Source organism: Schistocerca nitens, chromosome 7, assembly GCF_023898315.1.
Source record: "Schistocerca nitens isolate TAMUIC-IGC-003100 chromosome 7, iqSchNite1.1, whole genome shotgun sequence".
Taxonomy (NCBI): Eukaryota; Metazoa; Arthropoda; class Insecta; order Orthoptera; family Acrididae; genus Schistocerca; species Schistocerca nitens.
The window spans coordinates 189,544,337-189,570,508 of record NC_064620.1 but is presented as its reverse complement, the minus strand read 5'-3'; the positions used below and the strand labels follow the sequence as shown (position 1 = coordinate 189,570,508).

The following is a 26,172-nucleotide window of genomic DNA, read 5'->3' as shown; positions in this document are numbered from 1 at the left end:
AAAAGTAACATGTTGCATTTCACGTTGAAATGCACTTTTACTAACATATTTCAAGAAGAATTGAAAGATCAATTGAAATTTCATCTAATGGAAATTCTGGTAAAACCTCATGGATGGCTCAGTAGTACCTAACGAACCAGGAAGAGAAGCAATAGCCATATTCCGCTAGACTACTGGACATGACTGTTTAGCCACCCACCTACAGAAGATCTCCACCTGTCATCTCAAGTATGTTTTCTGTTTCACAAGATTGGTTCAACTGTGAACAAAGAACATTTATAAGTGTACAAAATCAAGTGATTGCAATTCCGATTATTAAACAACATTGTACTGGGAAGCAAGAAGGTGAGTGATAAGTCAGATACAAGAACAGTAAAACAATAACAGTAATAATATAGTAATAAAAATAAAAATTGATGTGATAGTACACATTTTAAAATAACTGCTAATTGTAGTACACATTTTAAAATACACTCCTGGAAATGGAAAAAAGAACACATTGACACCGGTGTGTCAGACCCACCATACTTGCTCCGGACACTGCGAGAGGGCTGTACAAGCAATGATCACACGCACGGCACAGCGGACACACCAGGAACCGCGGTGTTGGCCGTCGAATGGCGCTAGCTGCGCAGCATTTGTGCACCGCCGCCGTCGGTGTCAGCCAGTTTGCCGTGGCATACGGAGCTCCATCGCAGTCTTTAACACTGGTAGCATGCCGCGACAGCGTGGACGTGAACCGTATGTGCAGTTGACGGACTTTGAGCGAGGGCGTATAGTGGGCATGCGGAAGGCCGGGTGGACGTACCGCCGAATTGCTCAACACGTGGGGCGTGAGGTCTCCACAGTACATCGATGTTGTCGCCAGTGGTCGGCGGAAGGTGCACGTGCCCGTCGACCTGGGACCGGACCGCAGCGACGCACGGATGCACGCCAAGGCCGTAGGATCCTACGCAGTGCCGTAGGGGACCGCACCGCCACTTCCCAGCAAATTAGGGACACTGTTGCTCCTGGGGTATCGGCGAGGACCATTCGCAACCGTCTCCATGAAGCTGGGCTACGGTCCCGCACACCATTAGGCCGTCTTCCGCTCACGCCCCAACATCGTGCAGCCCGCCTCCAGTGGTGTCGCGACAGGCGTGAATGGAGGGACGAATGGAGACGTGTCGTCTTCAGCGATGAGAGTCGCTTCTGCCTTGGTGCCAATGATGGTCGTATGCGTGTTTGGCGCCGTGCAGGTGAGCGCCACAATCAGGACTGCATACGACCGAGGCACACAGGGCCAACACCCGGCATCATGGTGTGGGGAGCGATCTCCTACACTGGCCGTACACCACTGGTGATCGTCGAGGGGACACTGAATAGTGCACGGTACATCCAAACCGTCATCGAACCCATCGTTCTACCATTCCTAGACCGGCAAGGGAACTTGCTGTTCCAACAGGACAATGCACGTCCGCATGTATCCCGTGCCACCCAACGTGCTCTAGAAGGTGTAAGTCAACTACCCTGGCCAGCAAGATCTCCGGATCTGTCCCCCATTGAGCATGTTTGGGACTGGATGAAGCGTCGTCTCACGCGGTCTGCACGTCCAGCACGAACGCTGGTCCAACTGAGGCACCAGGTGGAAATGGCATGGCAAGCCGTTCCACAGGACTACATCCAGCATCTCTACGATCGTCTCCATGGGAGAATAGCAGCCTGCATTGCTGCGAAAGGTGGATATACACTGTACTAGTGCCGACATTGTGCATGCTCTGTTGCCTGTGTCTATGTGCCTGTGGTTCTGTCAGTGTGATCATGTGATGTATCTGACCCCAGGAATGTGTCAATAAAGTTTCCCCTTCCTGGGACAATGAATTCACGGTGTTCTTATTTCAATTTCCAGGAGTGTAACTGCTGATTGCTCCACCAGACTCAGTTTGACATTACTGCTGTTGGTCCATTTATTAATCTGATAAGTCAACCTGGGATTGTTGTTGTTGTGTTCTCTTCTCCTAGTCAGCATTTTCCCAATTTTCGTTCTCTCCCCTCAGTTGATGATTGTGATGCTGCCTGCCAATTTTCTTCTCTGCATGTTTAAAAAGCTGATCCATGGTGTCATCTGGTCCATACACTGAGCCCTATTGAATTTTTTCCTATTGCATTTCTGCTACCAGACTTCTTTTTTAAAACATTTATTTGTGTCAGTTCCTCAAATGGTGTTTAAGTTTGCTAATTCGCATTATTTAAACAATGGAAACTCCAGGATGGAGTATCAGTAGTATAAGGAAAAGATAGACTGCTACTTACTGTAAAGTTAATTTGATAAGTTGCAGACAGGTACAACAAAAAGACGTTTACACACACACACACACACACACACACACACACACACACACTGTCATTCACTCATTCATGCAAGCAAGAATACCTCACACTCTTGTGACAGCCATTTCCAGCAGCTCAGACCAGATTGCAACTATCACGTAGAGTGGAAGTAGCATCCCTTCTCCCATCCTGCCCCCAGCCCATCCCACAACAATCTAACACCCTCCCTCACCCACTCCCACACCATCTCCACCACAATGGACTCCTGCTCCGTCTCTCTGTACCAAGTCAGAAAAGCATGTAATCCCTCGTCAATGGTCTAACCATAAAAGTTTCTCTCTATGGGTCCCAGCCCAACAGCCTCTACCACTGTTTCTAAGGGTTGACTAGGCAGTATAGCATAAGCTCACACTTACAGTTTTTGTTCAATAGTTACATTCTTTAACAAACAGATCAGGTTTTAAATAAGTGTTGCACTCTATCTCATGTCTGGAAAGTGACAATATAATCCAATTTTCTATCCACACTTAATGACACTGAATGTAATTCGTATACCATACTAATTTGAGATTCTGGATTGCTTCAGTGAAACAGTGCATTGTTATGAATCACATAATGGTCTACAAGTTTTGTGGAAAGAGCTTGTTGCATCTGTTGTTTCACACCATACCCCTCCAGAACTGCATCTTACAATTTTGACATTTTCTCACACATATCAAGACAATATTTCTTATGGGTTGCATTTTACATTAAAAGAACTTTTTGTTATATCTTCTAATCCTTGAGGAAAGCTGGACAGAGCATCTGCTACCATATTATTCTCTCCTTTACATGATTTATTCCAAAATCTTATTCACTCAGGAGTAGTGACCACCTCAACAACTTAACTTGCAAAAGCTTGCAATTCAGTAACAAGCTTGGAGTCTGATGATTACAATTTCCTTTCATATGGTTTCCTGCAAGTTAATAATAAAATTTCTGAAAAGCCCAAACTACTTACAATCATCATTGTGAAAGGAGGGATGGGATCCAGAGATGGCGATCATTGTGTGTGAGGTGTGCTTGCTTGTAGAAATGAATGAATGAATGTATGTGTGTTTCCTTTCCTAATGGAGGCTGTGGCTGAAAGCAATTGTGTAAGTGTCTTTTTGTTGTGCCTGTGTGTAATTTAACTTGTTATCTTTACAGTAAATAGCAATCTGTCTTTTCCTTATATTGTTAATTCCTTCATTTGATTCAGTCTGGAACCACGCGACCGCTACGGTCACAGGTTCGAATCCTGCCTCGGGCATGGATGTTTGTGATGTCCTTAGGTTAGTTAGGTTTAAGTAGTCCTAAGTTCTAGTGGACTGATGACCTCAGAAGTTAAGTCCCATAGTTCTCAGAGCCATTTGAACCTTCATTTGATTTTTGCGAAACTGTTTCATGTCACATATCTTTCTCCGTAATCTGGTCCATTCAGAACTTTACTTTTAATTCTAGCATGTTTGGTTTCTCATCAGAACAAACTCAAGAAATTTTTTTCAAAATCTGCATGCGGCTTATTTATAAAAAAAAAAAAAAAAAAAAAAAAGCTCCGTCTTTAGGCCACAAGTGGCCCTTCCGGGACCGTCCGGCCGCCGTGTCATCTTCCGAGGAGGATGCGGATAAGGAGGGGCGTGTGGTCAGCACACCGCACTCCCGACCGTTAGGACGGTATTCTTTGACCGAAGCCGCTACTAATCGGTCGAGTAGCTCCTCAATTGGCATCACGAGGCTGAGTGCACCCCGAAAAATGGCAACAGCACATGGCGGCGGGATGGTGACCCATCCAAGCGCCGGCCACGCCCGACAGCGCTTAACTTCGGTGATCTCACGGGAACCGGTGTAGCCACTGCGGCAAGGCCGTTGCCTCTTATTTATAAAACCAAACCATTTTGATTGGCCTACGACAGTTCTCCTCTTTCAGACATTTTTAACAAACTTGATTTTCATCCCGTTATTGGTTACAAATTTTTCCGTACAATATTGCAAAAAGTCAGTATGTACAAGTGTCCCTTATCTGAAAAGTTTTTTTACTGGAACTAACTATGGCACTGTTTAACTTTTCAAGTTTTTAGTCAGCACAGAAATACTATTTTCCAAATTTGACATAGTACGATTTTGCTTGAGTTTATAGTCTCACTAACTACTTTGACTTCTTCATTAATTTCACTCTTGATCATCATTAACTACTTGGTATAAGTAGTGCAAGATTTTATATTTTTGTTCATATTTTTTACATCACAGCATAAACATTTTCAAAAGCAAAAAGCAGTAGGGTATTTTTCTCCGTATCAGTAACTAATTTAGCCTTTATTTGCTTAATTTCACCAGTTTAGATTCTACTTCCCCCAATTACATTTCTACCGACTGTACTCAATATTTAAGAGTATTAATATTACCCCAAGATTACTGATGTTATCTAATAGCATTTTTATTTTTTTGCTCGTGCCCTGTTAAAGGGTCAAAACTTTCTTGTCCATAGACTGTTCAAAGATTGAAATGTTGTCTATGGATTACTCAAGTTTTGCAATATTCACAGATGGTACTTGGATACACTGTTCTTTACTCGGTAATTAATTGGTTCATTATTGCTAACATATTTTCTATGCCAAAATTCCTTTTTCTGAGTGACCAAACCATTTCTTCCTCTTGTGTAATTGTTTTATCTAATTTTTCCATGTCTTTATTCATCTTCCTCTACCTCTGATTCTAATTTTGGCTCTGATATCATCATGATGATACACTGTTATTTTTCACACACAAAATAACAAAAGAAAAAGTTATGTAGCAGCACAACACTATTGAAAGATTTGTAATTGTTCTTATCTTCACTTGTCCCAGTCCTTTGTTGCTTTCATCAACAGTAATTAGTATATTATTAGTTTCATGTTTTACAGTGTAAAACATTTTGCTGTTAGTATTCTTTCTGTGACATTTAATTCATTTGGTACATATTCTTATCATGAATCCCGGCTGACACAACTGTATTCTAACCTTCTCTTTTGTATTAGCTTAAAATTAGCAACAGCTAACAAAGTTCAGCATCATATTTCACTGGAACAGTAGTCTGGTTTGCCCAAAAATTCTCAATACGTCGAGAGGCAAAAGAGATGTGGCTAGGAATTTCTTCTACTAAAACAATCTCAGAATTTTTACCGGTCTTTTTCTACTTATATTGATCTCTTCTTTGCAGCTTACTCATTGTTTCTCATTGGCACAACATCTCTTGAGGTATTATATTTCCTTCATTTAAGGGAATTTACCCAGGGCCATGTTTAGTGATATGTATTATTGTGAATGAAATGTTGCACACTGTTTTTGAATTTTTTATTTTTATAAACTTTTTTGAATAACTGCTTGCAATAGACATTGACCTGAAATAACATAAATCAATTCAACAACCATTCTTGTATCAGAAACATATCAGCTTATGACTTAACTCCACGCTTACAACACCTCCCCGCCAAAAACCGTCAGAGCTTTACAACGATATTACTTGACAACGTCAATAGACAGACCTGGGCTTGTTTAGATGCCAGAGCTATAAATAGAATCATTATCCTTGTCCTAACTATGCCTGGGAATATAGAGCAGAGCTAAGTTTTTAACTGGATCTCCATGCCTCCTACTTGCAGGTTCCCCTAGCTGAGGTTTTTGGACGATATATTAATTTTATTTATGGATGTAGAAATTAGCAGTTAAAGGTGTTGTCTTTCTGCTTGAACCATAGTTCAGGTGTGTTTACTGCAGCCATTGATTCTGTACTAGGACCAGAGTTGATTGATAGGGCAACTATGTTTGTGGATAATTTGTTAATAGTAACAAAAACGGGGCAGGATCATATTGATTGTATAGAGGACGTATTATGCAAATTTTTGGAGGGAGGTGTTATTGCAGACTTACAAAAATTTAATTTTGGGGGTGAGCTGATAAAATTTGTAAAACGTTTGATTACACTTCATGACATGCTTCGGGACAGTGGGAAGATAAGAGTGATAAAATTTTTTTCGCTCCTTGTACTTGGAGAAAAAAAAATTAAAGCTTTTCTGAGGCTGGCATTGTTTTACAAATTGCTTTTGCCAAATCAACTATTAAATTGTGAATCTCTTCTAAATTTGATGAGGAAAATATTAATATCTAATATGTTACACCCCCCTTGTACGTTGTTTGAATTCTGTCTTTTGACCAATGCTTCCTGTGAAGATCTGGGTATATCTGTATTCCAAGTAGAAAATATAAACAGCAATCCTATGGTTTATACTATAGGATTTGCCAGTTGAAATTTATCTGAGGGTGAGAGTGCACATTGAAGGACATGGTAGGAAGTGCTCGCTGTAGTTAAGGCTTTTGAGAAATTTCATTATTAACTTGCAGGAAATCATGTGAAAGTAAATTGTAATCATCAGGCTCCAAGCTTGTTACCGAACTGCAAGCTTTTGCAAGTTTGGTTGTTGACGTGGTCACTACTACTGAAATAATAAGATTTTGGAATAATTCATGTAAAGGAGAGAATAACGTGGTAGCAGATGCTCTGTCCAGCCTTCCTGAGGGATTAGAAGATATAACAAAAAGTTCTTTTAATGTAAAATGCAGCCCATAAGAAATATTGTCTTGATATGTGTGAGGAAATGTCAAAACTGTAAGATGCAGTTCAGGAGGGGTATGGTGTGAAACAACAGATGCAACAAGCTCTTTCCACAAAACTTGTAGACCATTATGTGATGTGTAACAATGCACTGTTTCACTGAAGCAATCCAGAATCTCAAATTAATATGGTATACGAATTACATGTTGTCACTTCAGTTTCATTAAGTGTGAAAAGAAAATTGGATTATATTTCACTTTCCAAACATGAGATAGAGTGCAACAATTATTTAAAACCTGTTCTGTTTGTTAAAAAACAAAACTATTGAACAAAAACTGTAAGTGTGAGCTATATGCTATACTGCTTAGTCAGCCCTTAAGAGATAGTGGTAGTGGCTGTATATGGTATACTACCAATAGCCCTTGCAGGTGGGCCATTCCATGTCAGTTCAACCAGGAGCTCCAGCTCATAGTCTCAGATTTGACTGAAATTGAGTACACTAATTCTACCATGTGTGGAACACTCGTGTACAAAGTATTAGTTTCCCCTGCCAGTTAGTTCCAGAATTATGACTTGTGAAAGAAGGTGGCGTGACCCGGAAATTGCAACCCGCATCTGGCAATCTACCTTCAGACCCAACTTCAGGTCTTAATAACTTTGGAACTATTCTGCACAGTCCAGTGAAATTTTTACAAACCAGTAACATCCATTAAGAGAACACACTCCATGAATCAAAACACCAAAAACATATTTCTGAGAGAAAATAAAAAATTCCAAAATGTGCATAAAAAAAGTAATATTTAAAAAGGTACATATTGTAGGTGCCCTCTAAACCAAATATAATTCACTCAGAAAGGGTATAATTTTTTTTGTGATAAGCTTAATGTGACCTAAACACACACAGAACTCATGCCCATATCAGTCACAAAAACTGAGTTACATGCAAACGAAAATACAAAAATTTGAAGAATTACCTGAAAAACATGGATTTTCTAAGTGTGGTGGCACAAAAGGGTCAAGTGGTATCCAAGCCAAATTTCACACACTGCATAAGTAGACCATAATGATATATATCTCAAAATTTCAGCATGTTATTGCAAGACATTTGTGTACAATGGAAGTTGACAGATGTATTTGGTGATGTGGCCATTGTTCCACAACACAATTTTGTAAAAACGTATCGTAAACTCTTATGCCTCTTCTTATCTTCTCCCACAACTGTTTAATCACTAAGCATCGACATATAGATAGATTAATACAACCTATAATTAATGTTTACTCCACCTTAACAGCGAAAAACCAGTCAATTGTGCTACGAACAGAAGTTCTCCCACTCTTTAGCTACTGTACTCTGTACATTGAGTGGCAAATTGTACTGTCTTCCTGACACTGTGGTAGGAACTGGAACTGTCATAAGAATATGTTCAAAAGGAATCCAACACCTGTCTGCCAAACATGGCCAATGAAATGATCTTGCTGGTCCTGCTGGTGCCATGAAGTTCACAAATACATCACCTTGTACTTCACAGCACTCTGCAACACATCCTAAGTACCATTTGTTGTCATAAACAGCAATAACATAGCAACCTGGTTGTACGTTGCTGCTTATGCTTCTGAATCCTGAGTCAGACACACTGTGAAGACACATGTTGTGCATGAACCTATAGTTATAACCGGACAGTCTGCTCATCTGCACATTGTCAGAGTCTGCTGGACAGCAGTGATGATGGCTCCTTGTGCCTGCAACAGTTTTAACGTGTTCTAGTCTGCTTTTTAGCAACTCTTTGACTGATTTCACCTTATCTATTGAAACATAGAATGATTGTATGCCAGAGATATTTTTTCTGTACCCATGTAAATAATTGAAGAGGTGTTAGAATGTGACCTTCTGTAGGGTGCTGCAGACTAGCTCTTGATGCCATGCACTTAATGGTAGCACCAATACCATCACGTACATTTTTACCATCACTTGTCGCAGAAAAATCAATTCTGCGTGAATCTGAAAATCATGGTAATGCATGCATGAATTTTTGAGATTTTTACAGTTACCTGCCCCATCACTGAAGTATTTCGCAAAATGTATGTGAGGCAGCTTGTTTTTCACATATGCCATGACAGTGCGAATGTGGGCATGAACTGCAATGGCATCATGAATTAAACAGTCACTAAAAATGCACAGGTTCATGACAGACACATCGCCTGATTCACTTCTATAGTAAATCGCAAATGGCTGGAGAGTTGCTCGACTGTTGTCCCAATGTGGTAAAAATGTATGTGATGGTATTGGTGCTACCATTAAGAGCATGGCAACACGAAGAGCTGCTAGAATGAGTTTCTTAGAAGTAGATACATTAGGGGTTGCGAAGCAACTCAAATCGGTTGATACGGGCAAGTCTTCAGGTCCAGATTGTATACCAATTAGGTTCCTTTCAGATTACGCTGATACAATAGCTCCCTACTTAGCAATCATATACAACCGCTCGTTCACCGATAGATCTGTACCTACAGATTAGAAAATTGCGCAGGTCGCACCAGTGTTTAAGAAGGGTAGTAGGAGTAATCCATTGAACTACAGACCTACACCATTGACGTTGGTTTGCAGTAGGGTTTTGGAGCATATACTGTATTCAGACATTATGAATCACCTCGGAGGGAACGATCTATTGATACGTACTCAGCATGGTTTCTGGTTTCAGAAAACATCGTTCTTGTGCAACGCAGCTAGCTCTTTATTCGTTCAAAGTAATGGCCGCTATCGACAGGGGATCTCAAGTTGATTCCGTATTTCTAGATTTCCGGAAAGCTTTTGACACTGTTCCTCACAAGCAACTTCTAATCAAGCTGCGGGCCTATGGGGTATCGTCTCAGTTGTGCAACTGGATTCGTGATTTCCTGTCAGGAATGTCGCAGTTCGTAGTAATAGACAGCAAATCATCGAGTAAAAGTGAAATGATATCAGGTGTTCCCCAGGGAAGCGTCCTGGGACCTCTGCTGTTCCTGATCTATATAAATGACCTGGGTGACAATCTGAGCAGTTCTCGTAGGTTGTTCACAGATGATGCTGTAATTTACCGTCTAGTAAGGCCATTCGAAGACCAGTATCAGTTGCAAAGTGATTTAGAAAAGATTGCTGCATGGTGTGGCAGTTGGCAGTTGACGCTAAATAACGAAAAGTGTGAGGTGATCCACATGAGTTCCAAAAGAAATCCGTTGGAATTTGATTACTCGATAAATAGTACAATTCTCAAGGCTGTCAATTCAACTAAGTACGTGGGTGTTAAAATTACGAACAACTTCAGTTGGAAAGACCACATAGATAATATTGTGGGGAAGGCGAGCCAAAGGTTGTGTTTCATCAGCAGGACACTTAGAAGATGCAACAAGTCCACTAACGAGACAGCTTACACTACACTCGTTCGTCCTCTGTGGATTGACGGAGGACATCGAAAGGGTGCAAGAAAGGGCAGCTCGTTTTGTATTATCACGTAACAGGGGAGGGAGTGTGGTAGATGATACGCGAGTTGGGATGGAAGTCATTAAAGCAAAGACATTTTCGTCGCCGCAAGATCTATTTACGAAATTTCAGTCACCAACTTTCTTTTCCTAATGCGAAAATATTTTGTTGAGCCCAACCTACATAGGTAGGAATGATCATCAAAATAAAATAAGAGAAATCAGAGCTCGAACAGAAAGGTTTAGGTGTCGGTTTTTCCCGCACGCTGTTCGGAAGTGGAATGGTAAAGAGATAGTATGATTGTGGTTGATGAACCCTCTGCCAAGCACTTAAATGTGAATTGCAGAGTAATCATGTAGATGTAGATGTAGTCTGCAGCACCCTATAGGTCACATTCTAACACCTCTTCGATTGTTTACCTGGGTACAGAAAAATATCTCTGGCATACACTGATTCTATGTTTCAATAGATGAGGTGAAATCAGTCGAAGAGTTGCTAAAAAGCAGACTAGAATACGTTAAAACTGTTGCAGGCACAAGAAGCCATCATCACTTCTCTCCAACGGACTCTGACAATGTGCAGATGAGCAGACTGTCTGGTTATAACTATAGGTTCATGCACATGTGTCTTCACAGTGTGTCTGACTCAGGATTCAGAAGCATAAGCAGCAACATACAACCAGGTTGCTAGGTTATTGCTGTTTATGACGACAAATGGTACTTAGAATGTGTTGCTGAGTGCTGTGAAGTACAAGGTGATGTATTTGTGAACTTCATGGCACCAGCAGGACCAGCAAGATCATTTCATTGGCCACATTTGGCAGACAGGTGTTGGATTCCTTTTGAACATATTATTATGACAGTTCCAGTTCCTACCACAGTGTCAGGAAGACAGTACAATTTGCCACTCAGTGTACAGAGTACAGTAGCTAAAGTGTGGGAGAACTTCTGTTCGTAGCACAATCAACTAGTTTTTAGCAGTTAAGGTGCAGTATACGTTAATGATAGGTTGTGTTAATCTGTCTATATGTTGTTGCTTAGTGATTAAACAGTTGTAGCAAAGGATAAGAAGAGGCAGAACAGTTTACGATACGTTTTTACAAAATTGTGTTGTGGAACAATGGCCACATCACCAAATACATCTGTCAACTTCCATGGTACACAAATGTCTTGCTATAACATGCTGAAATTTTGAGATATATATCATTATGATCTACTTATGCAGTGTGTGAAATTTGGCTTGGATACCACTTGCCCCTTTTGTGCTACCATATTTAGAAAATCCATGTTTTTCAGGTAATTTTTCAAATATTTGTATTTTCGTGTACATGTAACTCTGTGTGACTGATATGGGCAAGATGAGTTCTGTGTGTTTTTAGGCCACATTAACCTTACCACAAAAAAAATTATACTCTTTTTGAGTGAATTACATTTGGCATAGAGGGCACCTACAATATGTACCTTTTAACGCGTTACATTTTTTTATTCACATTTTGGAATTTTTTGTTTTCCCTCAGAAATATGTTGTTGGTGTTTTGATTCACAGAGTGTGTTCCCTAAGTTGATGTTACTGTGTTGTAAAAATTTCACTGGACTGTGCGGAATAGTTCCGAAGTTATTAAGACCTGAAGTTGGGTCTGAAGATAGATTGCCAGATGCGGGTTGCAATTTCCGGGTCACGCCACCTTCTTTCACAAGTCATAATTCTGGAACTAATTGGCAGGGAACTTAAAATTTTGTACATGAGTGTTTCACACTTGGTAGCATTGGTGTGCTAAATTTCAGCCAGATCTGAGACTATCAGCTGGAACATTTTCTCAAATTGGTTGAATTGACATGGAATGACCCAGGTGCAGTCACCATGTACGACCTGTTTACAAAATATATTAAAGTGTATGCTGTAAAGGATGCCACAAGCTCTTGTATTATTAGGAGACTGGTGGAAGATTACATTCTACAGGTTGGGAGACCTTATCCATTTTGTTTGAAAATGCAGATAATTTTGCCAATAAACACTGGAGAAATTTTTTACAAGGTTACAGAATCAACCACTTACCTAAAAATACCATTAGGAGGCTAATCCCATTTAGATGGTGTGCAGAAACTACAGGTTCAAAAGAACTTATGGTTCCACTAATAAAATGAATTAGATAAATTACCTTAAAACATTTGGATGAATGGTCTGCAACATATTGCATACAGCTACAAATTACATACCCAGACAATTACTGTTTAACACTCTTCCTAAAGTTTCTAGGACTGATATTTCAATGGAGGAAAACATTACACAAGTTCTAATAACTCTGCTCAGAGAAAGAAATATTTTGATTCTAAGCTAAAACAGACGTAGAAAATTAATTTAGATATGGAATGCTCATTAGGAATTGTCCTCAATCATCTCTCCAGCATGCAAGTAATAAGAAGTGGCAACTAATGCTATAAAAAGGACAGTTTGAGATTGAGGGTACTTCATGCTTGGGATACTTAATACTGTATCCTAAGTACCGGCCTTTTCTGAGAGCAAAGAGTTAAGAGAGGCTATCTGTGCCAGGATATCAAAAGGTACTTTCTATGATAATTTGTAAAAATGTGTGTAGGTCAGTTGAGAAATAGATGTGATTACTGTAATATAGTTTTAAGTTAATAAAAGTTGTTACTTTCAGAAGAGGAGCAACAGAATTATTGTTATATTATTTGATATGGTTTATGCTTATTATTAAGCAATTGAATTAACTGATCTTAACTTTGAGTGATGTGTGTAAATGTTGACGTGCTAACCAACACTTTTTCCACAATGGAGATAATCTGACATATTTCCATACAACATGTAGTTGTTAATCCTGTTGTTAAGAGGTCTGTATTGTGTGTATGATGATTTCTGGAAGTAATCTAAATTCAGAATATGCTTATGTTAGTCAGAACAGAAACCAGTGTGTGTGTTTGTGTGTGTATGTGTGTGTGTGTGTGTGTGTGTGTGCGTGTGTGTGTGTGAAAATAATTTTTGGTACAGCTGGTGAAAAGATTTTTTGTGTGCTTTGCATGAAATATGCTTTTGGATTCCATATGTGTTTAGAATTAGGCATTGCATTAATATCAAAATTACATTCAGTGGTGTTTTAAAGATGACTCAATTTGTACACTCATACAGTTGTACAGGAAGGAACTTACTTATTATTTGTTTAAGGAACTCTTAACTTCGTGTGTATTCCATAGATTTCATTTACTTGTTTAGTAATATAAGCTAGGATCTAGCTGAATTTCGAATGGTTTTCAGCTGAACTTTTAGAATAGGTTATGTGGAAGAAAGAAGGTGGTAAGATTAGGGTGTAATATCCTGTCAATGTTGATGTCATTAGAGATGGGGCACAAGCTCAGAATTTCACAGGGTTGGTGAAGGAATCTGTCGTATCCTTTCAAAGGAATCATCCTGGCACTTGTCTGGAGTGATCTGGCAAAATCACGGAAAACCCAAGGAAGGATGGTCAGATGCAGATTTGAACCATCATCCTCCCAAATGTGAGTCCAATGTGTTAACCACTGTGCCATCTCACTCGCTGAGTTAGGTGGAGTAATTTATTTTAAATTCAGGTTTCATTGCAAATTTACCATCTATCCTTGTTTTGAAATAAAAATTACATGGAGCCCTGGTGTAGGGGTAGATTGAAATGAGTACGAGTTTTGGTGCACTCAGCATCTCCCTGAATTCAGTACACAAACCATACATGTGCACCTTTGCCAGGCAAGGGTGTGTCCAAAGAAGTGTTTTAATAGTATTTTACACATTGCATTAACTAGTTGCTCTGATTTCATGTGTCATCTGAGATAGCACTGTAACATGTATTGTGATGATGCAATATGAGTCAGTACGAGCAGAGCATGATGAAACATTACATATAAGCTATTGAAGTTACACCAGCTGGGTGCAACTGTCATGGATCTAACAATCGGTGCCCATCAGACAATATTGTTGACATACAACAAAAGTAAAAATGAATGCTTTTATCTTGTAAATATTTATGTGATGAAACAAATCCAAAGAGGAAGACCTGAGTTTGACTCCTGATACTGTCAGGGAGTTTTCTTGGTGGAAAGATTGCAATGGGGACACCAGCCTCATGAAACTAATTGCAGTGTTACATGACCGTGTAATAGTGGCACCAGGGCATGACAGCTGACAGTGACCAAGGAAGAGGTATACTGACCTCACGCACCTCCATACCACACCCAATGACGCCACTGGCGGATTAGAACTCTGTGGTCGGTCATTACTGATTGGCTCAGAAGGGCATGTGGATGGAATTTTTAAATAAAACTTGTGCTTATCACTGCTCACTACATTGAACCCACCACAATGCCAGTTTAATTTAGATAGGGAAAGTATTGTGGAGTGCAAGCACCTTTGCCTGCTGACAAAAATATTGAATTATAATTCTTTGTCCCTTTCGGGAAGATGTTATTTATGTATATTATTGATACTTGTACAAACTTTGAACATATTGTCATCTGATGGGCTTGGACACCTATTACTCAAGATACACCCATATCCAATCTGAGATTCCTGATTGAATCAAGACACCATACCCTTTACTGCATGGAAAAGCTGATGCCTCCCTGACAGCCATCACTTTCCATTTTTTCTCTTGGTCAATGACACATTAAAACTTATAATTGCTTGTAGTGATAGAATAACTAACTAAATTGTAAAGACTTGCAGTCTCCATAAAATAAGAACTGCTTGATCTAAATTGTATTGTTTGTGTAACTAATTTTGCAAGCTTTTTACCATGAGATAAACACGTTAAAAAGAAAATGAAGAATGAACTAAAACATGTACGTCAGTTAAATGTTGAAGTCCAAGATGCTACTTTCTTTTTTTCCCCCCCACAAGGCATGACTGAATGGTGTGGTAAGAGGAAATAAATAAAATATGATCCAGAGTAAAAACTCAAAGATGTCTGATGTAAAGCTTAAAAAATATCCTGTAGACAATGTAATAAACTAATGTACTGAATGTATTGTACCTTTTTGTTTGAAATGTTACACATTTGCATCTCACAGATTAAAGAAACACTGAGAGGAGATGTTACTGTTGTTACCAAATGAAGTAACATTTCAAAGACTTGATGGTCATCCTCTTGGAACCGGACACATTAAAGATCCCAAATAATTGAAATATATCTGTAATATACATTTGCTTAAAAAAGGAACTGTCACGTAATGAAATATACAAAATAAAGTGATGCTAATGTAATGAACTTAAATAATATAATGTTGTACTTCTTTATTGTAAAAATCTAATTTGTTATTACAGACTAGTCAGTTTTCATGTAAGTTACATACAGTCTCAATGTGTTTTTACTGTTGTAAATTTGTCAAACAAACAAAAGAAACATAAACATATTCCTATTCTTCCTCCTGAACTAAGAAAAGGAAGAGACAAAGAATGAATTTGAAGGAAAAAAGTAGTGTCATATACAGCCATAAGGAATTAACATAAAGGGAAAAAAGTAGTGTGGCCTTCAGGAGGGAAAATAACAGTTGATAAAGCCAGAGAAAGTAGAATGAAATGGCGAAAGTCATGTTCTCGTAGTAAGTATATCTTCACCCATTTGAGGCATTGTGATATCATGTAAACATAAAAAACTCGTGTAGTAAGAGTCACGGGGATCAATAATTTCCAGAGAATTATGAATGTGAATTATAAAATTGCTGTTCATTGTCATCTTTCTTGGGGTTTTAGTGGAAAATATAAAAAGTTTTAACTACCATATTTTAAGAGTTGCGCATTTCTTGGAATTGTAAGAAGCTGATGACAGTATTTATAAGCACATTGGCACCACATTTTCTTGTATAGTAACTTAATAAATATTATGGTCGAGTCCCTTTAAATTTGACTCCCAAGTTATTGGATTCAACCTTGTCACTGATATATGCTTTAAAGTTTTTCTCTTAGAAGTATAAATTCTCACTAATGCACATTAAAAAACAAAAAACTGAAAAAACAAATACAGTAATGATATTACTGTAATAATAATAGTAATAATAATAATAATAATAATAACTATTATTATTGTATGCCACATCATGTGTAATTCCTATTCTGTTACAAATCCCACTGGGTCTGTTACATCCTCTAATAACACTAGGAATCAGTCATTCACTTCTTTGATTAATTTTAAAACTGATGTGTTAACATGTATTAATTACTTTCATGTTATGTTCTAATTCTTGTCATGCAAGGGTTTCAGCTGCTGACTTGCTAAAACTGTCTTTCAAACTAGCTTCACCTGCCCTTGCAACAGAGCCGCCATCACCATTCTATGGCGCCAACCATAGTCACCAAATGGTGATGTTGCACCTGTACTCACATTTCTAGATTTGAATTGTTATATAAAATTAAAATATTATCATCTTTAATTTTAAGGCTACACTGAGATTGCTGAACTCACTTATGATGAATTCTTTCAAGGGAGAGGGGAGGAGATGTAACATTACGAGTCAAGACAGCTGTAACGGAACTTGAATAGCGTAAAGTTACTGTTAAAAACGCACGCCGCGCGATTTGTTACGATTTTGGTCGGTCATAATAGTAGTAACATGCTTTTGAATACAATTAAAATATAACGGCGATACCTGTTTAGCGTTATTGGAAATAATATGTAATAAATTAATGAGTAAGGTAGCCGATCCTATAAGAAGAGGTAAAATTGGGCATATTAAGGTGTTTTGCTTTATATCGACTAAGCCGATGATACGGTGTCTTTTTTTCCCGTTTACTCTTAGAAAAAAAACAAACAAGTAACGAAGTGCTAATTGTGCGTTGTGAAAAATATAGGGGTGAATTTTAAATAGCTACAGTGTATAATCAGACTAACAAATGGACATTCAGTTACGCGAAATAGCGGACAGCGAAGTGTGGTCATTAAATGGAGTACACCTACAGGGCGGTCAATTCCGGGATAAGTCTATTCGCATCTCACGAGGGACGCGGTATTGAGACCGGTTTTTTTTTTTATTATATCACGGAGAGCGGGTTTCAATTTATAAAAAGGAGAAAAGCTGTATCATTATCATTGACTGTTGGTGTTAAGCAACCAAAACTGTTCATCAAAGGATTTCGGTGAATGAGTGGTGAATGCGAAATGAAACTGTGAACGAAGTTATGTTAAATAATGCAGAAGAGACAAGACAGTTTGGTCGTATCTGTTATTATTCCATAAACCGTAACATTTCTTCTCGTTGTACGAAGCCTTTATAGACGATCGTTATGACAATTTGCTTTGAAGGGATCTCGTTACGAGTTAAGTTTTGGGGACCTGGTCAACAGGGGATAGTTCGTAGATCTTAACTACTGCAGCTATTCTGGAATCAGGTGCTACCGTGACCGTTGTGTGTTGTCAATGGCTTAAGGTTATCATATCTCATGCTCTAAGATCGACGCGCCTTTCCTCTTGGTATAACGGTCTCTCACGGTAACAACGACAACGCCGATGGTGAAGGAAGATACGGTAGAGAGATATACAATGTATTCTCATTTCGCTTGTACTGAGGTAGCCTGTGGAACACTGCTATATGCCTTCAATACCAACTGCCTAAAACAGAGTTCATAACCCCACCCATGAAGGAAGTATATTAGATCTGATGGCAGCAGATAGGCAAGACCTCTTTGACAATGTTCACTTCGAAACTGGTATCAGTGACCATGAGGCAGTTGTAGCAACAGTGATTACCCAAGTACAAAGGGCAACTATAGTCAAGACAGTCTGAGAAAACTCCTGACAGCTCACAGTGCTGTTGCATACTTCCAGCTGCAAAGCACTAATGGCTGCAGGTGGAAACAGTAGCCATCTATAGAGCTCTGACAACACTGAGGCATTGCCATAGAGATGGTTACGAAATCACATTACATTATTGGTTGAGGTAGTCCTGCAAAGCTGCCGCACCCAGTCCACTGCAACTATTAGGGATCACTTTAAGCTGACTCAAGTATAACACAAGTATAATGTTCAGTAGACTAGATGAAGGAGCATTAGTGTCGTATCTCAGTGTGGAACATGATACCTTTAATTCAGCACAGGGGCGTTCAGATGAATTATGGCTCAAGTCTAAAAGAATAGTTGGCCATGCACTGGATAGATACGTACTCAGTAGAACAGTTCATGATGGGAGGGGCTCTCCATGGTATACTTTCTGTAAAGAAACTTCTCAAGAAATGGAGTACTGCATAATAGGTATAAAACGAAGCACTGGGCTATAGGTACAGAGATGCTGAATGAAATAACATGTTCGGGTAGCAAAAGAACAATTGCTGGCAAGACTGATGTAGCGGAATACTGGCGAAAGGTCTCTCACAAAACTCTGAGAAATTTTGGTTGTATGTGAAGGATATTAGTGGCACCAAAATTGGTGTCCAGTCACTCACAGTCGAGGTGGAAACTGTAATTGAGGGTAGCAGACCAAAAGCAGAAATACTTAACTGTGTTTTCAAATGTTCCGTCCCAAAGGAGCCACTGAAAAGATGAGTGACATTCATATTGGTGTCAGTGATGTTGAGGAAAAGCTGAAATGGCTAAAATTGAACAAAGCCCCAGGGCCCAATGGAACTGCTGTCAGATTCTATACTGAATTTGTGGCCAAGATAACCCCTCTTCTAACTACAGTCTATTGTAGTTTCCTTAAACAAGAAACCATGCCCCTTAGTTGGAAGAAAGAACAGATGTCACATGTCTGCAAGAAGGGTAACAGAAGCAATCCACAAAACTATTGTCCAGTATCCTTGACCTGAATTTATTGTAGAATCTGCAACATCTTCTGACTTCAGAGATAATGATGTACCTTGACAGAATATTCTCCTTCATGCCAGCCAACATGGATCCTGCAAACATATATCAAGTTGAATCAGGACGTTGGTTTCAATATTCTCAGTGGCCAAGTATTTTTCTTTTTTCTACATGTTCATTATGAGTATGCTACAGATAGACCCATCTTCCAAGATGACAACAACCATATTCAAAAGGCAGCACATACATGTTCCTGGTTTGACAAACACTCAGGCACCCTTTCACACCTTTACTGTCACACTAAATCACCCAATGTCCATACCATTGAAAATACTTGGAACTATTGTGGACAGTGTGTGAAAAAAAGCAGTAAGCGTTCCCTCAGGTCTGGATCTAAACATCAGTGAATGACTTTATCTGGATGTGGAATACCTGAAGAAACTTGTGGAATCTCTTTCTCACATAACAGAAGCCATTACCAAGGCTAGATGTTGCGTTAAGTGGTATTAGTGTCATGTCTCCTAGGACTGACTGATTTTCTGTCCAGTGTTCTTGTAAGTGATATTTCAGCAAGTTGATTTGTAGGTTCCATTTAGCAGACAGTTATAGTTCTTAACAATGTTTTTCACTGAGACATTCTTGAGGAAATCCTTGATAGGAGGAAGGGCAGCATTATCGTGGATTTTAATCTATTTGTTGCACATAATGAGAACAAGGCATTAAACTGCAAATGAAAACCATATCATCTTGTACAATGTAAATGTGCATACCGTTATATTCAAGTTACGATGACTTCATGTAAATATAATAGCACATGATACCACTTGACATTCCAGATAACAAACATCAGTTACACTGAGATTGCTGCTTACAGTTATATGCAGTTAACCTTCATGTGTGATGTCAGTAGTAATTTGCACCCTCTTTGAGAGGTAAAAAGTAATAAAATTTCTTCTAAAACATGTCCAGAGATTATGTTAGAGCAAAAGAAAGACTCAATTTGTAGGTGACACAAATTAAAATACTAACAACATTTTCTTTTATAAAAACTAAAACCAGTACTAATATTTTAAAAAAAGTTGTAGGTTATGGACATACTGTATTTACTCGAATCTAAGCTGCACCTGAAAAATGAGACTCGAAATCAAGGGAAAAAAATTTCCCGAATCTAAGCCACACCTGAAATTTGAGACTTGAAATTCAAGGGGAGAGAAAAGTCTTAGACCGCACCTCCAAATCGAAACAAAGTTGGTCCATTGTAACATGAGACACAATTTAGGTTGAATGGGTGAAGATACAGCTACAGTAGTTTGCTTCAAGTCATAAGCTTAACAGTTAAGCTTTACCAAGTAGCCATTGCTATGTGTCAGGTGCTCCGTCCATATTTATACAGGTACCCTCCCTTTTTCACGTGCTTCGTCTGGTTTGAATCGATTGCTTATTTTGCTTTGATCTGATAAGTGCCATTCTCTTTGTTATAGGTGTTTACGTCACTCTAAGCTGAAAATGCATTATTGTACTGTGTCTTGCATTGTTTGTCGCATTCTCATAATGAGTGTTTACGACCTGTCGCCGCTCACGGCATGGTTTGCTTGTGTGGGCGCTATCGCAGCTTACAATAAAAAAAAGAGAGGAATTGTCTCATAAGCGAAACAATGGCAAGAGACTGCTATTTGTTGTTAATTACACTGCTTCTTTTTTTGCTAATGATCAACAAAAACCAAATAATAGACTGCGTATGATAGATGTTCTGAACGAGAGTTAAGCGAAAATTTTTCTCCCATTTGAAAATCTTTGCAGACGCCTCTTTAGTAAATTACATTCTGCACAGAAATTAGAGTCATCTTAGATTTAAAAATCGCGTCAGTTGCCGTGCTTCATTTCTATTCAGCATAAGAATAATACGAATATAAACATGACATGATATGTATATTCTAGCGCGTTTGCTGTTGTCTCACACTAGTTTTGTAGTTTATTAGGCATACAGGATTTAAATGAGATAGCAGCAAACACGAAAGAATACATGGCATAATGTTTACATTTTTCTACCTTTTCTTTTAATTTATTTACTGATGCAGAGGTTTTGGTGCCAGTATTTATCTTTGTGCCTGCAAAGCATGCCTGTGTAGCGCTATGTATATTCGATGGCAGAAGTTAGTTGTGGTGGCACCTACCAACATTTTTTAGAACCTCTGCTTACTACTTTGCACTCGATTCTAAGCCGCAGGCGGTTTTTTGGGTTACAAAAACTGGAAAAAAAAGTGCAGCTTAGATTCGAGTAAATACGGTATATTGCACGTCCAAATTGGCTAACATTATGTAAGTAACTGACATGGCTGTCATGTATAAACCAGTGTTACAATCTCAAGGGAAATGCAATGTACAAAATGACTTGTAAAATCTTATGACTGTTTTTTATAGGATCTTATGTAACTTGGTTTGGTGTTAATAATAATACTGACACATGCACTGTCGCTACTGGGAAAATGGCTTGGTTCATGAGCTATGAATTCTGTTCTCATTTAATGAGCTGTTGCCTATCACCACATAGAGCTGTACTCACGAGGTGTTATGCAGTTCACCACTTGGTGTAACCAGTGTTTCCTCCGTCTCAACCCCTCCAAAACCCAGGCAATCATCATAGGCCGCACCACCCGCTCCTTCCGTCTCAGTGATTTCTACCTCACCCTTTATGGTCGTCCTATCCAACTCACCCCTACCCTGAGATACCTTGGCCTCACCCTCGACCGTCACCTCACCTGGAACCCTCACCTCGACCCCTCACTTCCAGACCATTCAGCAGAAAGCCCGTTCCCGCCTCCGCCTCCTGAAACTCCTGTCTGGCTGGACATGGGGATTGCATCCTTCCACCATCCTCCACACCTACAAATCCCTCATTTGTCCTATCCTCTGTTCTGCCAGCATTGCCTGGATCTCCGCACCGACCCGCTTTTACAAGGCCCTCCAAATCCTTGAATGCCATGCACTCCGCCTTGCCTTCCGTATCCGCCTTCCTTTTCCCACACGGCTCCTGTATGAACTCATCCCCTTCCCACACCTCCTCCTGTTCCTCCAACATCTCTGCATCATTTACATTGTCTGCAGGCTTGATCCCCCCCACCCCCTGGTTTCCTCCTTCCTCTCCATGCCACGCCAGTTGCCGCGCCTCTATCACTGTATCCCTCCCTCTCTCCACCTCCACACCCTCCATCTCCTTCATCAGGGCAATTTCCAGCACCTCCCCCTCCTGGATGATGGACTTCGCCGTGACATATACCCTTCCTTCCAACCTGGCCTTGTTGCCCCCTCTCCTCAGGGCCCCATTTTTTCCTCTCCCCTCCTTCTCCCTAGATCGGATCCCCCCCCCCCCCCCCGAGCCCCTGCCCCCATCCTTACCTCTTTCCCTCCCATGTCCCTCCCTACCTGGCCCTCTCTGGCACACCCCTCACCCATCCCCCCCCTCTCTTCCCCTCCCTCCCTTTTCCCCTTCTCCCTTATCTCCTTGCGCCTGGCAGATCCTCCGTTTTGATCATCATGCCACATCAGTGTTGTGTTTAGTGTTGTTTCTCCTGTGCGTCGAGAGGTGTGATTGTAATTGTGAGCTGGTCGTGTAGTTAGTGTTACTGTCAATGTTTGTTATGTGCTACGCCATCCATTGATACTTTTATGCTCCGGCCATACTGCACCTTGTTTCTTTTAATTGTCCCAGTGTGTGGTTTTTTGTGTGTGCTACTTTTTTACGGTTTTTATCTCCATTTTACAGTCGCCCCCTTTTTTGTCTATTGTCTTCCATGATGTTCCTCCTTTTTTGTATCTATGTTCACCATGTTTTCTCCTTTGTTATTTTTTAAATGTCTTCTATTGTTTGTTCTATGTCTTTCGGCTGAAGAGCAGCGCATATGCTGCTGCCAGCCCGCCCCTATGGGGAATTGAAATACAATAAAGGAAAAAAAAAGTGTTATGCATCTGTCTTTGGACATTTTAAAGTCCCATTTCTTTTTGTTAATGAGATGGCCTTCAAAATTGGGTGTTTCTCATTGTCAACTGCTCATTGAGTAAGGTGGCAATGGGAGATCCCTGATAACAAAATACCTCCATCTCTTCTAGGAGATCTAAAACTCTGCCTTTATTCCCTCTATGCAGGAGCTTCAGTTAAAGAGGTCATATAAAGATGACTATCCCCAGTGGCAACAAGATGGGCAGCAAAATTTGATTTTTCAACTCTGTCCCTCCTCTCTAATGCCATGTGCTCACAAAATCTAATCTCAAGACTTCTCCCTGCTTGCCCTACATAACTTGCATTACAATTGGGACATTGTAATTTGTATACTGCTGATTCGTAGAGAAAATTAGTTTTGTATGTATTATTAGCCATTAGAATTCTTGAGGAAATGCTTTATGGAGTTTTTGCTGCATCGGATTTGTAATCAATCTCAAATTTTCGGTAACTTCCTTCCTGGTTGTCAGGAGGTTTCAGTAAGCCATTAGGTACTTTATTAAGTTGGCTGAATTGTGTCAAGGATAAGTCACAGAACTTCCATATGCTACCAGAGATTATGTTGCTGACTATGACTCAAGAACATTGGTAGCTATGCTGATTTCATTACATGGCAGGTAATTCAGCTGGTTCCTCTGTGGCCTTTCAGCATCAAGCACCCATTTCCATGCACCACTAAAGGTGTAGCCAGTGTTCCAGTTAAATTTTTTGCTGCACATTCTGATCTCAGTGGGTTCTTTTACAACAGAGGCCTAGTAGGTAAATGTATGGACTAATATTTCAATTTCATCAAGTATAATTGTGTGTTTGTTCACGAGGCTGCATTTTCAAATGCAGATTTGTTGAAATTACATTTTTTAAGCGGCATTGGTGCTCTGTGCAGTGTTCTGAAATTGTTCATATCATCTGACCAGTGTAACTGCTACCACATTCACAATGTATTTTATAAATTCCAGGTCAACTGAGAACAAGGCTGTCTTCTGTTGGGCATAGAATCTCTGTAATTTTCTTCCATGATCAGAAAATGGATTGAACACCACATCTCCCATGGACTCCGACTATTTTATTTGTTGTAGTTCCAAAGAAAGGAAGGAATGCTGTAGGCTGATCACCTGATGACAGGGTATCTGTGTGTACTTGTTTCTTAATCTTATAGTAATTGGAAGTCCTGTGGATTTGTTTAACCTTCAAGGCCAATTAAGTAAAAGACCCAAGAGCCTACCGAAATCTCCTTATGATGACAGTGGAGGAAATTGTCGAAAGCTTGAAGTTGAATAAAAGTCTGATGTGACAATAACTCAGTGGTACATTTATTCAGTTGTAATTTTCTCTTGAGTGACGCATGCTCAGTGTGTTGGCTGTTTTGTGGGTACATGCAGAGCCCTCTCAAGCGTGGCTGGCTGGACACCAACAACAATACCCCTCACAAGTGCAATTTATGTTATTCTTCCTATAATAACAATGCACAAGGAAGTAATACACTATGAAATATAAGCAGTTTGTAAACATATGTCTCACACTAGTTGCTCATTCTACACCCTACATGACTGAAATATTTTCGAGGTACCATCGGTTCCTCATCTAAAACTACTGATTTAAAATTTCCATTGTGATTTAACGTGGGAATGCAGTCATAGATAAACTGAGATAGGGATAAATTTGCCTCTTGACTTCCTTTCTCTGACCTGAAATCAGAGTGTAGGTCTTTTCCCATAGTATCTCGGAGCTTAACATAGCAATTGTAGGGGAGGAAAAAAAGGCTACTTGTTGAAAACAATATGCATTCTTCAAGTAGAAAATAAATTTTGTTTCATTTAGTTGCTCATCTTGCTCTGTTATTTTATGGACATATTACAAAGCAATGTTATTGACAGGAACAAAAGGAACTTGACCTCTTCAAAATGATGTGGAATGCTCTGTGCCTTTCACTTCGGATGGTGATGACTAATCCTGTGAACTGTGATAATCAAAATGAAATGCGACATTACATAAAGCAGGTAAGAAACCTTCGAAATAATGTAGGTATGTTCTCATGCTTATTTAAAAGATTTAGTATAATAAGTAGTTGCAATTCAGTTAACAGCTTTGTGTGCCATGAATTCCTTTTTTCATGCAGCCTTTCTTTACAATAAAATACATGTTGCTTCCATAAAGTGTTTATTTCACAGCATACAATTTAAACCATGACTGACCAACGTCTTTAATATCTGTTTGCTGCAGAATTCTTGAGGATATTCTAATTCTGAATATTTATATAATACATTTCTTAGAGACAGAAAAGCTCCTGTCCATAAATCAGTCAGATTTGGAAAGCATTACTTGTGAGAAACTCAGCTTATCTTTTTCTTGCATGATATACAGTGAGCAATGGATCAAAGGCAAGAGGCAGATTCCCTATTCCCAGAATTCTGGAAAGGGTTTGATTCAGTGCTGCAATGTGTAGTGTTAAGGGTCTGAGCATATGGAATAGGTTCTCAAACATGTGAGTAGCTGGGAGACTTCTTAAGTAATAGGATCCAGTGTACTGTCATGGATGATGAATGTTCATCAGAGACAAGGATATTGTTAGGATTGCCCTAGCTAAGTGTGATGGGACCATTCTTGTTCTCTGTATACGTAAATGCTAGGGGTGAGCAGCACCCTGTGACTATTTGCTTATGATGCTGTAGCATATGGGAAAGTGTCATCGTTGAGTAATTGTAGAAGAATATGTGATGAATGATAGCTCGCTGTAAATGAAGAAATGTGTGAGTTAATGCAAATGAGAAGAAAAAATATTCCTGTAACGTTCAAATATAGTATTAGTGATGTGCTGCTTGACACTGTAATCTTGATTAAATATCTAGATGTAACATTTGGAAAGCAATATGTAATGAAACAAGCACATAAGGTCGGTAGTAGTAAAGGTGAAGAGTTGACTTCGTAGTATTGGGAGAATTCAAGGAAAGTGCAGTGCATCTATAAGGAAGGCAAGTATAGAACATTAATGAAACGCATTCTTGAGTACTGCTCAAGTATTTGGG

The 26,172-nt window shown here is 39.4% G+C and overlaps 1 protein-coding gene across 1 annotated transcript in view; it reads left to right on the top strand.

Moving 5' to 3' along the window:
• The window catches only part of LOC126194997 (uncharacterized), a 147,015-nt gene that overhangs the window by 10,656 nt on the left and 110,187 nt on the right, over positions 1–26,172 (top strand). Inside the window, exon 3 of the mRNA XM_049933417.1 lies at positions 25,024–25,146. Coding sequence (XP_049789374.1) covers positions 25,024–25,146 — 123 coding nt within the window. The remainder of the gene's footprint in view (positions 1–25,023; positions 25,147–26,172) is intronic.